This window comes from Prunus dulcis, chromosome 2 (assembly GCF_902201215.1).
Source record: "Prunus dulcis chromosome 2, ALMONDv2, whole genome shotgun sequence".
In the NCBI taxonomy this organism is placed as follows: domain Eukaryota; kingdom Viridiplantae; phylum Streptophyta; class Magnoliopsida; order Rosales; family Rosaceae; genus Prunus; species Prunus dulcis.
The window spans coordinates 15,705,991-15,719,493 of record NC_047651.1 but is presented as its reverse complement, the minus strand read 5'-3'; the positions used below and the strand labels follow the sequence as shown (position 1 = coordinate 15,719,493).

Genomic DNA, 13,503 nt, shown 5'->3' with positions numbered 1-13,503 from the left:
AAAAAGAAAATTTTTTACTTGGAAGGAAATTGAAGACCAGATAAGATATTTATTTACTGTATGATTTATTTTCTTTCTCATCTCCAATTCTAAGTATGGTGGTTGGCCGGAGTGATTCTGATATCAACATCATACAACTCGATGAATAATGTGCTATACAAAACGCACAAGAATAAATAGTTTTAACACAATCCAAGGTGTAGCATATGTTACATGGGGAAAGTATGAAGTTGCTGCAAGGTGTAGCATATGTTAAGGTGCATCACATGCATTAACATAAGATTTGCTTCATGCCAATGCTCGGTCTTTTACCCTGTGCCACACTTGTGATCAATCTTCCGTTCATCATTAGAAAGGTGGCTCAAACCGAGTCAACCATCCCAACATATAAAAATCAATTTGACTCATCGAATGGCTCCGACCGTTGAACAGCATGAAGTGGTTGCCGGATTTAGGAGATGCAGACTATGGTTGCTGTTGTGAAGATGCTTGGATCATAGATGTCAGAGAGGGATGAATGCGGGCTGTTTTCATTGAGCGAGCTTCACTTCTTCCATCTGCGTATTCCTCTCCCAATGGCCACCTTGGCCGCAGATCATACTGATTCATACGGGAAAAAAACTGATAAATAAGGCTCCGGTGAATAATATAATAGACGGACAAGGAATATCTGATTAAGCAGCCAAGAGCCTTGGCCGAAATGGTAACTCAACACAAACACAAACAGGAATGCTGAACACATGCGGTTACTGGCATGGTTATATGTACATAATATAGACGCATGCTTATGAAGGCCAACAATTTGATAGTTGGAGTACTCTCTGAAACATAGTTCATCCAAAGATTCACAATCAATTTAATTGTTAGAGAAAAAGTTCAGAGCAGAAAACCTGTTTTATTATAAAGGGGACAAAACAGTACCTTGTTCTGACGCATGAAACATCAACTCAAAAAAAAAAATTCAGTACGAGCATGGCTTATTGGTAATAACAAGGGCCAACACTAGGAAAGGTTTCCTATATCTTATTCATATTTATTACTTCCTTTTATTTTATGGCAAAAAGCAAGGTGTTAAGAATACTTAGCCAGCGCTACATCTTAAGAAGTGAGGCAAAAATCAATGGAAAAGAGATCCAGATTAAAGAAATGACTAAACATGAAAATAAGAAATTGAATGAACAAAGCAACAGGCCCCTTAAGGGGGATCACACTCCAGCTACAGTGGAGCAGGATCCATACTGACAGCTGTATAATTGAAGTATCGATAGTATCACCAATATGCACGACATATTGATAGTCGTTAACGTGTTGAGATGGATGTTGATATGGATCCTGCTCCAGCTACAGTGGAGCGGGATTCTCCTTGAGCAGGGCCATGTGAAAAAGCAATCATATGTAAAAATAGTTTTCAAACAAACCACAATATCTTCAGGTTCATCCGCAGGTGGTGGTGGATCAAATCTTCCCATACGAAAGTTCTCAATGCCAGTCCAAGCCACCATGACACCTGTTCATGTTAAACTCCAGACATTAGTCTTCAGGTCAGTAATGACCACCTTGTCCGACAAGCAATAAATATATGGAACGTGCCAAAAGGAAATTTTGTGTAAAGATAAGGAAAACTAGGTTTCAAACTAGGCATTAGTCTTCGTCCAGAAGTCTTTTCCACATATGTTAATGGCCAAGTACGGGTACATTAGCTTTTAATTCTCAGAATTAAGTCACATCAGCTAATGATGGTAAACATGCTAAGATTCTTCTTTATCAAGGGAAAGCTCATCTCATCCACAAGTTGAGCCAAAACTAGATAAAAGGAATTACCATTGTCAGTACAAAGGCTGGGAGGTGGGCACACAAGTCGTAAGCTGTTTCTCTGGACAACCTGATCAAGCCGAGCCCGAACATACTGATTTGATGCAACACCTCCGGAGACAACCTGCATAGGATGAATATATAGAGGGATTCAAGTTCTATATTCAGGAATACTATCATAAAGAAGAGATGCCCATCATAACGAGGTGGGTTAAAGAATACAAAACTGACACACCAAATATTTTACAGAAGGTTCAATGTTCAGAGCCCATTCAATTGCTCGCTCACACCTTTCCTCCAGATGTAATACTGCGACTCGCTGCATAAGAAACAATCTTATTGTGAAAAAGAAATAGAAGAAAAAAGAGTCAAGACCTAAAAATTCAAAATCTGATCAAACTAGGATAAAGACTGAAACAAATACACATTTAGTAACCTGAAAAGAGGCAGCAATATCAGCTCGAGTCCTTCTATCTTCGCTGCTCGCTGAAGAAATAGGAATTGCAGCATTACTGCACAACACAGGAAATATGGCGACAAAAAGAAAATAGCTAAGCTTGCTGACATGAATAATTGCACAGAACAATATAGTAGTACTGGAAACAACCAACAACAATTTACAATATAGCAGTACTGGAAACAACCAACAACAATTTTTTGTGATTTAACAGTCTTATCAGTTCCATAAGCTGCTTGGTCAACATCTGTAAATGGCCAGATTTCCTTATCTTCAGTAAAAGTTTTAAAAAACATATAAAACCGAAGTCTCAGCTTGCAAAATTATCATATATTCTATATAACCTACATGCATATCTCCGGATTCAATTGCAAGCCTCACTTGAGTCTTCAGGCCAGTGTATGAGAAGTCACAATTGTTTCATTGGACATGCGTGATATAAGTAAAGTTCAGGACAAACATAAAATAGAAGTTTCAACATGCAAAATATTGTAAAGTATCTACAGAATATACATACATATTCTTAGATTCAATTGCCAGCCTCACTTGAGTCTTCAGACCAGCATACGAGAAGTTGCAATCTTTATGTTGTTTCATTGGAGTCTAGAAAACAAATGAGTATCAAACTTAGGATACGACTTCATGTTGCAGGAATCTAGGTCATATATAACAGACTTCGTATGTAGAACCAAACAATACATATTCAGCCAAAGGAAACCACACTAGATAAAGAGAATGTCTTGGAAGATAACTTACTGAGAATTTGATTGATTTTGCATCACCCTGTCGAGCAAGCTCTTCTATAGCTGGCCCACCACTTCTCCTCAAGTCAAGACCAAGCCATTTTGCAGTCTTGTCATATGCCTCACCAATCGCATCGTCTATTGTGGTACCAAGTTGTATGTATTGGCCAAGATCACGAGCAAGAATGAGTAGATTATGTCCTCCTGATGACAGACAACAAGAATAGAAAGGAAGCTTTACTAAACCTGCTGAATCTGCTCTAATTTAGATTAAAACATCTATCTGTTTTGAATGTTGACTAATAAACCGAGCCACACCACTGAAACTGAACAACCTCTCCTCCGAAAAAATATATATATACAGAAATTCTCCTATGCAGACATCTGGATGTTATCACCGTCTGCATAGGAGAGTTTCTGTAGATATATATATATATATACATATAAATTTCCTCAACTAAATCAATAACACACAGCAAAATCACCCACTTTTCTTGCTAAAAACAGACATTTTAGTGGTTTTAGATTTTGAAAATAACAAATAAGGGAAAAAAATTAGGTGTGACTTGTGCAAATTTAGTTTGCAACATATGACCGTACCGTATACATCAGAGGAGTAACCCATGGACTTGAATGTGGTCGTGTAGTTTCTCATTTTTCTGATTATAGTACTGTCATGTAGTCTAAAAATGTAGATCGAATTTGAGTGAAATTAGTAAAATAGACCTGATGTAGGAAAGGTGTAGAGTTTCTACCTGAAATAAGCAGAGCCATGAAAGGGAATTGCAACTCTCTTTCGTTTAACCTAGAACGAGAGAAGGAGATTTATCATATGTATAAGTAACTCACATCAGTATTTCAAATACAAAGCTAATGACAGATTAAGCAAATTTAAAGATACAATATTCCCCTAAGAGAGAGAGAGAGAGAGAGAGAGAGAGAGAGAGAGAGAGAGAGATTTTGTGCACCCCATTCTCCATTGGATAGATAGTTGGCATCTCTACCTGGCTACAAGAGCATGAGCCTCCATGTGATGTACGCCAATGATTGGTAAGTTAAAGCTACCAGCAATCTTACGAGCTTTCCGCACACCAACTGCACAACAATTGAATGAAACATTAGTGCTAATAAACTCCTTAGCAGTAACAAAGAATTCAAATCTGGTCAGTTCAGGGCACAAGAAAGAAAATGTGACCCAATTCCTTGTAGTTTGAACAGAAAATCGATGCTCGAAAGATAAAATTAAGTTTACTACTTTCCTCACGATGATCCCCAGCTGCTATATTAAGGCCAGGTTTCCCGGCACAAACTCAACCATAAGGCATCAGTGGTAAGAAAATTTTCAAATAAACATACAACACTGGAAAATTAAGAAGAAGAGGAAAGAGAACAAAAAGTGATAGTAACTTTACCACGAAGACAGAGGCCTAAACCAGGACCAATAGTAACCGCTATTGCAGACAAATTCCTCTCAGTTAATTTAGCTTTGTCAAGCGCTTCTTGCACAACCTGCAATAAAAAATCACAAATTCAGCCCCAAGTTATCATTAAATTATTTTAAAATCACCAAGAAACAAAAGAAGATAGCCTTGAAAGCCATCCAAAAGTGACTGACAGTGACATGGCAAGTTTTCAAAACAACTAGGATATAAGTGTGATGTAGGTGCCAACACAAGTATCAAAATCTGGCTCAAGTACCACATGTATAAACAAGAAATGAAACATCAAACGGAACTTGAAGGGATCGTACTGAAGAAACTTTACCTGATCAATCACTTGCAAGTGCGCTTCCTCTGCCATTTTTGGAGCAACACCTCCATATTGAGCAAGCAAATCTGCCTTGATGCGGTCAAGGCTCAAAATTAGTAACCAGTATAAGTAGAATAAAGAAATTATATAAATTAATAGCTCATTCTTGCTAATTAAAAGAACACACTACATAGCACAGTTACAGGACCATATTGTTTCTACCATACACTTGATTCTAACAAGTAGATATTTGAAGAGAAACACACAAAAAGCCACCACCTTTTTCAGCCCAATTCACCAATGGCAATGGAAGTGGAAGGGGGGAGAATTACTACAAGAAAGATGAGCAATATAGTATTCATGGAAACCATATAGTAGTAGAATTCATGGCTAATGGAAGAAACAGAGGGCTAGCTTTCTCAATGGTTAACTTTTTTTTTTTAATGGAAGAAACAAAAGGAAAAAGGTTGGATTTTTTTCAAGGCATCGGTCAACCAAGGGCTTGTAGAAAAGGTAAACATGACAGGGACGCAGACCCAGCAAGATTCTTCTTAGTTTTGTTTCTTTTGGCAACTTAAAAATGAAAGCTTTATACAAGAATCATTGTTGTTGTGTACTTGAAATGTTTTGAGTGTGCCAAGAGGGAAAGGGGTCTACTGTGGTCTCTTCTATCTACACCACTTATTTCAGTTGGCTTTTCAAGGAGCAATGATATATCTCCATAAAATGTTTCACATATCTCAGTCTAAAATAAGAAATGCTAAGATTGTGGGCGACTTTCAGGTTTCAGCTGCGTGAAAGTCGTACGCATGGATGACATTTCAGCAGTTGACAGACACAACTCTTGAGATTTTTCAAGTCTTACAAGGATGGACTAATTGATCATCAGTTTCACTAGTGAAGTTGTGATAGATGCCATAAGGTCATGCAATTATTATCTCCGTAGTATTTTCTGGAAATATGAGATAATTCAATCACCCTTCTCGAGCTTTATTCATGACCAGCAGTTGTAAATTTTTGAAGATCAAACATATGATTACTGATGTGAAATGTGGATTATACTAGTACATTTTGTTTCTATTATGGTATGAATGAGTTTTGCAGTCTTCCATAAGTAAGCCTTAGCCCCCAACTACTAGGCCTCAGTAAGAACAATCCTCTTTGAGCTTCTTATGCCCAATCAAGAAAACATAGCAAAATTCTTCAACTTTCCTTTATTAATTCATTAACACTCTCCAGGTTTACTGCCAAAACTAAATCCAAGAAACAAAATATACATACCTGAGAAGACACAACTTGGCTGAGGATTTCACCATTGCCTCTTACCTATACTCAAAAAACCCAAACAAAAAAAACAAAACTCAGTCCAGAAAAACACAAAATTGACAAATTCAAAGTACAAAAGAAGCATCAAAGGAAGCAAAATCAGTATCATACGACAGCGGCAGCGGTGTCGTCACAGCTGGTTTCAATGCCCAGAACAACGAGATCATCTTGGGGACATGCAGTTGGATTTTGAGGTTCTGAAAAAGTGGGATTTTTTGATACGGAGAGGTGGGAGTTCAAGGGATTCAAAGAAGAAGAAGACATGGGAAGTGAACATATGGGACTTAGTTTTTGTTTGAGAGGTTTCAGAGCTTTGAGAGTGGTCTGTAGGTGTGAAAGTGAAGGTTTTGGGAGGAGATTTAGGCGCCAAAATCTGAAAGAGAGTGCCATTCAGAGAGACAGAGAGATGATGAAGAAGATGTCGCACACAGTAACTTCAAAGAGACAACGTATTTGTCATTCCTCGAACCGCTTCTTTTGGACAAGAACAAAACGTTTTTCGCTTTTTTCATATGGGTTCAGCCCAAAACATCAGTTGGGCCAAATTCTTTTGGTTTTAATCGTTCAAATTGGGCTCATCTCAAGTTTGTGTTAAGCCAATGTGATCCAACATTCAGCCCTCAAATATTTCTGTGTGAGACTTGCTACTTGACAGTAGTTTTTGTTGCAATTTGTTAATAGAAATACCTTATATTTTTCATTGGAAATCATTTTTGACTATTTGCTTTGGTGGCACCCAATCTCCACCAAAAGAGGTCATTCAAATTTCATGAACGACATTTATTGAATAATAAACAAAATATACCAGAATTTTGAATGGGAAACAGAAAGATTATGAATGAAAGGAAGTGGTTAAGTGAAGTCTTGTTGTAGATTATCTGATTCTAGTATTTTTCGCCCATCCCTTACATTTTTTTTTCTTAATTTTTGGTTTGCCCTTAACTTTTATGATCGCCTCCTTCGAAAGTTCATAAATTGAAAAAAAAAAACATATACAAAAAGTCTAGAATCGTGATTACCTAACTTTTTTTTTTTTTTTTTTTAATTTTTACAAATGTTGATTGGTATGTAGTAAGGGGGTTTGTAACTCAAATGGTTAAGAGCAACTACTCATACCTCCAAGGTCCTGTAAAAGAGAGCTTATCCTTATTATATAAACTCTTTTTTTTTTTTTTTTTCTCTAGTGTCAATGCAAATAAGAATATAAGTATAACTTTGTCACAATTGCTTGTCAAGGCGTGTTTTCTATTAGATAATAATATATTTAAGATAGTAATAAGTATAAGGAGATATTATTTGATAAATAAGTATGGTGAATAACTGAGTTATGAGAGGTTTTTTAGCGCATAAGTAAAGCTCCCCAATGTGCTATAAATATGACAAAAGGACATGAATCCTTGCAGAAAAACTATGACGTCTGTAGTCACAATAGGGTGTTAAAATGCCATGCTTCTGTTTTGACTTAATCTGAAGTCCCTACTGCAGGTCTACATGTGGACTATGTTCTCAGGACACATGTCGTTCTCTTAGATTATCAGAGCAATCTTCTGTGCTCAAGTTTGTAGATTTTCTATAAGTAAATGTGTCCTTCGTCATCTTAAATTAACCCACCATTCACCAACCAACCTCTGTTATCACAGAAAGTGTGTTGGAGAGGCTTAGAGCTAGCTATGGATCCAGAATCAGAACCTTCTGCAACTTCAGCACTTAGTGATAATAACTTCAAGGTATCTTCTAACTCAGAGCAATGATATGGTTTATAAAATTATAATGCTTGGCCAGTTTACTTTTCTTCTCTTTTCTGTATAGATTTCCATATATATATATATATATATATGTATGTATGTATGTATGTATGTATATGTATGTATGTATGTATGTATGTATGTATGTTATCTCTTTGCCCAGTTATATAATTCGAGAACATGGTTCTAATCCTTCACAATTTTTCTTCTTTTTCTGTAGTTTAGTTTCAATGTTGTTTCATATCCATCATCCCTTGCCCCTAGCTATTAACATTTAAAACTTCTTCTCTGTACATTGCGTTGTGCAGACACAATCTGTCATCCCTTGCCTTATTTAATTTTCTTTTTGGGGTTGCATAAAGCTAATTAATAAAAGTATTAGAAGTGCAAATCTTCATAACTAAGCAAATATTGGAAATTTCATTTATAATCTTGATGCTACAATATATCCTATTTGCCACAGCTGTAGACAGCACTGAATTCCCATAGTTTGAAAGCAAACTGTGATTACTTAAATCTGATTTTGAATTTGATATGATAACTGAAAGAAGTCTGAAGCACCTAGGGAGGCCTCTGGGAACAAATGTCCTATTTCCATTCCATAGCACAAGCACTCATAATCTATGTTATGTTTTTCCAAGATTTTCTTGGTTGAAATAACAACATCAAATGTTCATCTTTGGCGTATATACGGATGATTAACACTTAGAATTTTATATTCTATATAAGGCCTGGCTGGATATGTTTAATATGTCGATAATTTTCATTTGGAAGGTGTTTGAGGTCGATCAATCGAAAGGTGGCGAGAAGAGACTTTTGAATGCATGCACAAGAGATGGCTCAGTTGATTGGTATGGAAAACCAGCCGTAAAAGGGAGCACTGGTGGGTGGAGATGTGGAATGTTGTTATTAGGTATGTGTTCTTATAGTTCACACATCATCATTGAGGTTATTAATGGTAATTCCTATCATTTCTGGTTTTGGTATTGTTCTAATAGGTTTCCTTTAGTATCAGAAACACAAAAATGTTAATATCTATTTCTTAATATACTGGTTTTTTTTTTCTTTTACTGTGACAGTCAATCAAGGACTAGTTTCACTGGCATTTGCTGGAGTTGAAGTAAATATGGTTCTTTTCGCCAAATCAGTACTGAGGCAGACCAATGCAGAGGCAGCAAACACATTCAGCAGATGGATGGGAACGTTCTATTTCTGCTCTCTAATTGGTGCTCTTCTTAGTGACTCCTACTTGGGAAGATACCTTACTTGCGTCACATTTCAAATTGTCCACATCATTGTAAGTTTGCCTTCCAACGTTCACGACCATCTCCCCCTTATGGCATGTCAGCCATATGAATGCTCACTCTTCTCCAGAATTTTGTATTATCTTAACCTCCTTTGATTTTTGCAGGGGTTGATAGCATTATCCTTGTCAACCAACTTATTTCTGCTCAGACCTCCTGGTTGTGGTGAAATAGGCCAGTTATGTGAGCCTCATAGACCAATGGAAGTTGCTATGTTCTACATATCAATTTATCTTATTGCTCTTGGAAATGGAGCCCCTGAACCCGCATTGGCTGCCTTTGGTGCAGACCAATTTGATGAGGAAGATTCAGAAGAAAGGCAAGCCAAGACTTCATTCTACAGCTATTTTTATGTGGCATTAAATCTTGGATGCTTGGTTGCCGAGACAGTATTGGTTTACATGGAGAGCATGGGGCATTGGGTGCCGGCCTTTTGGATATGTACTGGTTCTTCTGTTGTTGGGTCTGTATTGTTTTTAGGTGGTAGTTTTCGGTACAGACACTTCAAGGCTTCTGGAAATCCCATTTCTAGGTTCTCCCAAGTGATAGTGGCTTCCACGAGGAAGATAAATCATGAGCTGCCCTCAAATGGAGAAGGACTTTATGAGACCATTGGAAGGGGGAGTGAAACAAATGGTTCGAGAAGAATCCTTCACACGAAAGGCTTCAAGTAAGCATTTTCAATTAAATGGCTTTTCTATGAAATTAATTATAATTCAATTACTTTTTATTCAAAATTATAAGACCAGTGTCCTGTAAAGAAAATTTCATGACAGAATTGGCCCCTGCATTAGTCACACTCAGAGGTTTCTAATGAGTATCATTCTGTAATTCTTTGTTCATCTTTCGATTTACAGGTTTTTTGATCGAGCGGCCTTTATTACCTGTGATGATATCTCGCTGATGTCAAACCAAGGACAAACTCCAAATCCATGGCATCTTTGCACTGTGACACAGGTTGAAGAGGTGAAATGCATACTGAGACTATTGCCAGTATGGCTTTGCACCGTCCCCTCCTCTATGGTGTTCATTCAAGTGCTTTCTCTTTTTGTCGAGCAGGGAGCCGCCATGGATAGGAGGGTCTCAAACTTTCATATACCTCCAGCCAGCATGACTGCATTTGACATTGTTAGCACCTCCCTCTTCATCATATTATATGACAAACTCATTGTTCCTTTGTACACCAAGGTAACAAAAAGAGAACCGAAGCCTCCAAGCGCGCTACAAAGAATTGGAATTGGCCTTACAATTGGAATTGTAGGATTGATAATTGCTGGCTTTGTTGAGAGAAAGAGACTAAAATATGCTAGCAACAGCGGAGAAGAGACGAGTTCTTTGAGTATCTTCTGGCAGACTCCACAGTATGTGCTTGTGGGAGTGTCGGAGGCATTTGTATATGTTTCACAAATGGAGTTTTATTCTTCACAAACACCAGATGGACTGAAGAGCTTGGGGATAGCTTTGTGGATGACTTCATCAGCAATGGGTAGTTATGTTGCAAGCATGATTTTAACGGTGGTGATGGAGATCACGACGAAGAATGGACAGCCCGGTTGGGTTCCTCCGAATCTGAATGATGGTCATTTGGACAGGTTTTTCTTCCTGTCAGCTGGTTTAACTGCACTCAACTTGGCATTGTATATTGTATGTGCCAAGCGATATAAGTCTATATCATTGGAGAAAAGAGAAAGTATAAACTGTGCCTTATAGTACTTGCTGAGAACATGTTTAGTAAAAGTTGTGTTTGTACCATATTTGGAAAATGGGCCAAAAATAGTCTATCTCTCAAAAAAAGAATTGAAGCCCAGGCCCAATATCTTTCATTTTCTTTTCTTTGGAAAAACCAAAGGAACTCTTTTAATAATGGGCCGACAAATGGATAAAAATTAATAGAAGCCCAAAACTTTGAGCCACACTAAAGTTAAAAAAATCGGTAACCATTACACAGACCCAGATTAGGTCTGAAGAAGGATTGTCACCATTAATGACGACTTGACCACCTTCCCGCCCAACAAGAAAAGCAAGCTGGATAAAAGCGACCAGGACTGGAAGGAGCTGATTGCCAACTAGATTTCCAGATGCAGAGAACTCAAGTTAGAGAAACACCTCATATAATCAACGGTTTTGTCAGAGACATTCCATCCTTTCACCTATGAACTGGTCCAGATCAACAGCTGACTTTGGATAGTAGCCAAATACCCTTTTTCAGCTTTCATCATTAAGCCTTCTCGCCTATAAATATAGAGCCTCCACAATAGAAGAAGGGGACTCTCTCTCCAAAACTAGACGCTACGTCTCAAAAGCACTTGAAAAACTCATGACCTTTTCAAACAAACCTGCTTGATATTCAGATAACCAGTTGAAATCTCCTGCATTCATCTTTTGTTGCTCTGCCATCCTTTTAGTATGATTTCTTTTCAATGATCAGTTTAAATTCATGTATCGCTCAAATTGGATAGAGAAATCTCCAATCTTTCTTACATTGTAATCGATATTCTGAATTAGTTAAATAGATAAATTTATAACTCTTGCGTTTCTTTATTATCAAGTTAAAATCGGATAAAGAAATCTTGGAATTTATCTTGACTATTTCTTTAAATATATGCTATTTAACTGCTTATATATATATCCCGCTTTCATATTGCTTAAATCAGCCAATTCGGACCTAAAACAGAGGTTTATTACCCGCAAGAGGGCTTCGTCAGTCTGAAAGTAAAGGTTAATTCAGGCTTGAACTATATCATTGGGCCTGAATTGACCAAAATCTTGGCCCAATCTAAGGGCTCATTGGATTTAAGTTAGGTTTCTAAACCCAGATAGGGTAACATTGACCACAACTTTGTTTTCTCCCTTGTTTGATTACGTATTATGAAAGAATATTAAAGTCCTCTTAATTGAGGCATTGAAAAGAACTTATCCAGACTAGTACCTCCTTTGGAGCATGATGGCTTGAGTAGAATTCTAGAATAAGCGCAAATACAACAAACCAACATCCTACGCCACCTATACCAGGTCTATTGGGCTGGTCGCATATCCAATAGTGGCACACCTAAGCAACGCATGACCAGGATAGAAGAAACGGGCCAATAAGGCCCAACCCGAGCTCGCTCGTTCTTGTCAACCTATTCCAACTTTCAATTTTGTTCAGAAGTTGAAAAAATCTTTTTCGCCAGCCAGAAATCCAATTAAGGCATTGGTGTTGCTCCAATCCAACGACCTCCTCACTCTACGAAGCAGCTCGACCCAAGAGCAAACCACAAAAAGAGTGTCTGCGGAAAAAGGGACCAACAAGTTGTAAAGGAACAATCTGAAAGTTGGAGAATATAGTGAAGTTGGTACCCAAATTGATAATAAAACATGCAAAACATCAATGAATAATGCATGAGGAGCAAGAAAGAATATAAGAAAAGCAAACAGAGAGGCTAAGGTAAAACACAAAAACAATATAAGAGAAGCAAACAGAGAGACTAAATAAGGTAAAAATTAGGCAAATCTATCTAACAGAGAAGCAAAAAACAATATAAGAGAGCCAGACAACAATAATCCCCCCACTGCTGTTAAGCTAATGTGATATCAAAGGTGGTTTTTGGAATCAGTAGAACATAAATTCAGCCACTATTTTTGAGTTCATATATATTTTATTGACTCTCTTCTTCAAAGTTAGTATTATATTATATTGCATGTTTTATTTTATTTTTTTGGCAGCATGGCAGGAGTATAAATCGTATACCTTTGATGCCTATGATTTATTTATTTATATCTTTTAGTCCCATCACTGAATTAACTTGCCGACCTCTTAAGTTGTAACTATGCCTGGATTTGTTTTCCGTGATTCTGATGGTCATATTTTGCTGGCTGGGGCTAAGAATATTGGTGAGAATACCATCTCTGTTGCAGAATGTATCGCCTTACGGGATGGCCTTGCCTATGCGGCTCATAGAGGATGGCGTAAAATTCTGGCTGAAGGTGATTCTAAACTCATCATTGACTGTGTTAACAAGAAAGCTATGGCTCCATGGAGTATCAATCTCTTGATTAAAGATATTACGATTCTCATCTCCTTCTTCGACTCTTGCTCTTTTAGTCATGTTTTCCGGGAGGCAAATTTCACGGCTGATGCTGTGACTAGTTTGGGGCATGGGCTTACCCCTTCCAAGCTTTGGGAGGCTGGTTTGCCTCTGAACTGCTCGATCCCTTTCTTTTTTGACTTGTTGGGGCCTGCGTGTCCTCGAGGCTTTTGTTTGTAGTGTTTTATTTTTCCAATTAAAAAAAAACAAAAAACTATGCCTTGTATTGGGGCCCACCGTGGACTTTCTGAATTAGGACCAGCCAGATTGTGACGCAGTCTCGTCCTCTATATATGAGAA

At 37.5% G+C, this 13,503-nt stretch overlaps 2 protein-coding genes across 3 annotated transcripts; one reads left to right on the top strand and one right to left on the bottom strand.

The window, feature by feature from the left end:
- Positions 1-29: 29 nt before the first annotated feature.
- On the bottom strand, positions 30-6,553 carry LOC117620090 (probable tRNA N6-adenosine threonylcarbamoyltransferase, mitochondrial). Of its 2 annotated transcripts, XM_034350192.1 has the most exons (13): positions 6,199-6,553; positions 6,043-6,087; positions 4,777-4,851; positions 4,425-4,521; positions 4,017-4,107; positions 3,768-3,817; positions 3,026-3,216; positions 2,787-2,872; positions 2,249-2,324; positions 2,048-2,131; positions 1,822-1,936; positions 1,419-1,507; positions 30-600 (listed from the first exon to the last, which is right to left on the bottom strand). In XM_034350192.1, the coding sequence occupies exons 1-13, from the start codon at positions 6,475-6,477 to the stop codon at positions 466-468; spliced, it is 1,413 nt and encodes a 470-aa protein (XP_034206083.1). In that variant the 5' UTR covers positions 6,478-6,553; the 3' UTR covers positions 30-465. The 2 variants fall into 2 exon arrangements, with proteins under 2 accessions (XP_034206083.1, XP_034206084.1); XM_034350193.1 differs by lacking the exon at positions 1,419-1,507 and having other exon boundaries at positions 489-600.
- A 1,154-nt stretch (positions 6,554-7,707) lies between these two features.
- Positions 7,708-10,933, top strand: LOC117620145 (protein NRT1/ PTR FAMILY 7.3-like). The gene is made up of 5 exons (XM_034350270.1): positions 7,708-7,814; positions 8,607-8,745; positions 8,912-9,129; positions 9,244-9,806; positions 9,994-10,933. Exons 1-5 carry the CDS (start codon positions 7,758-7,760, stop codon positions 10,844-10,846), a joined length of 1,830 nt encoding a protein of 609 aa, XP_034206161.1. The 5' UTR covers positions 7,708-7,757; the 3' UTR covers positions 10,847-10,933.
- Positions 10,934-13,503: the final 2,570 nt, after the last annotated feature.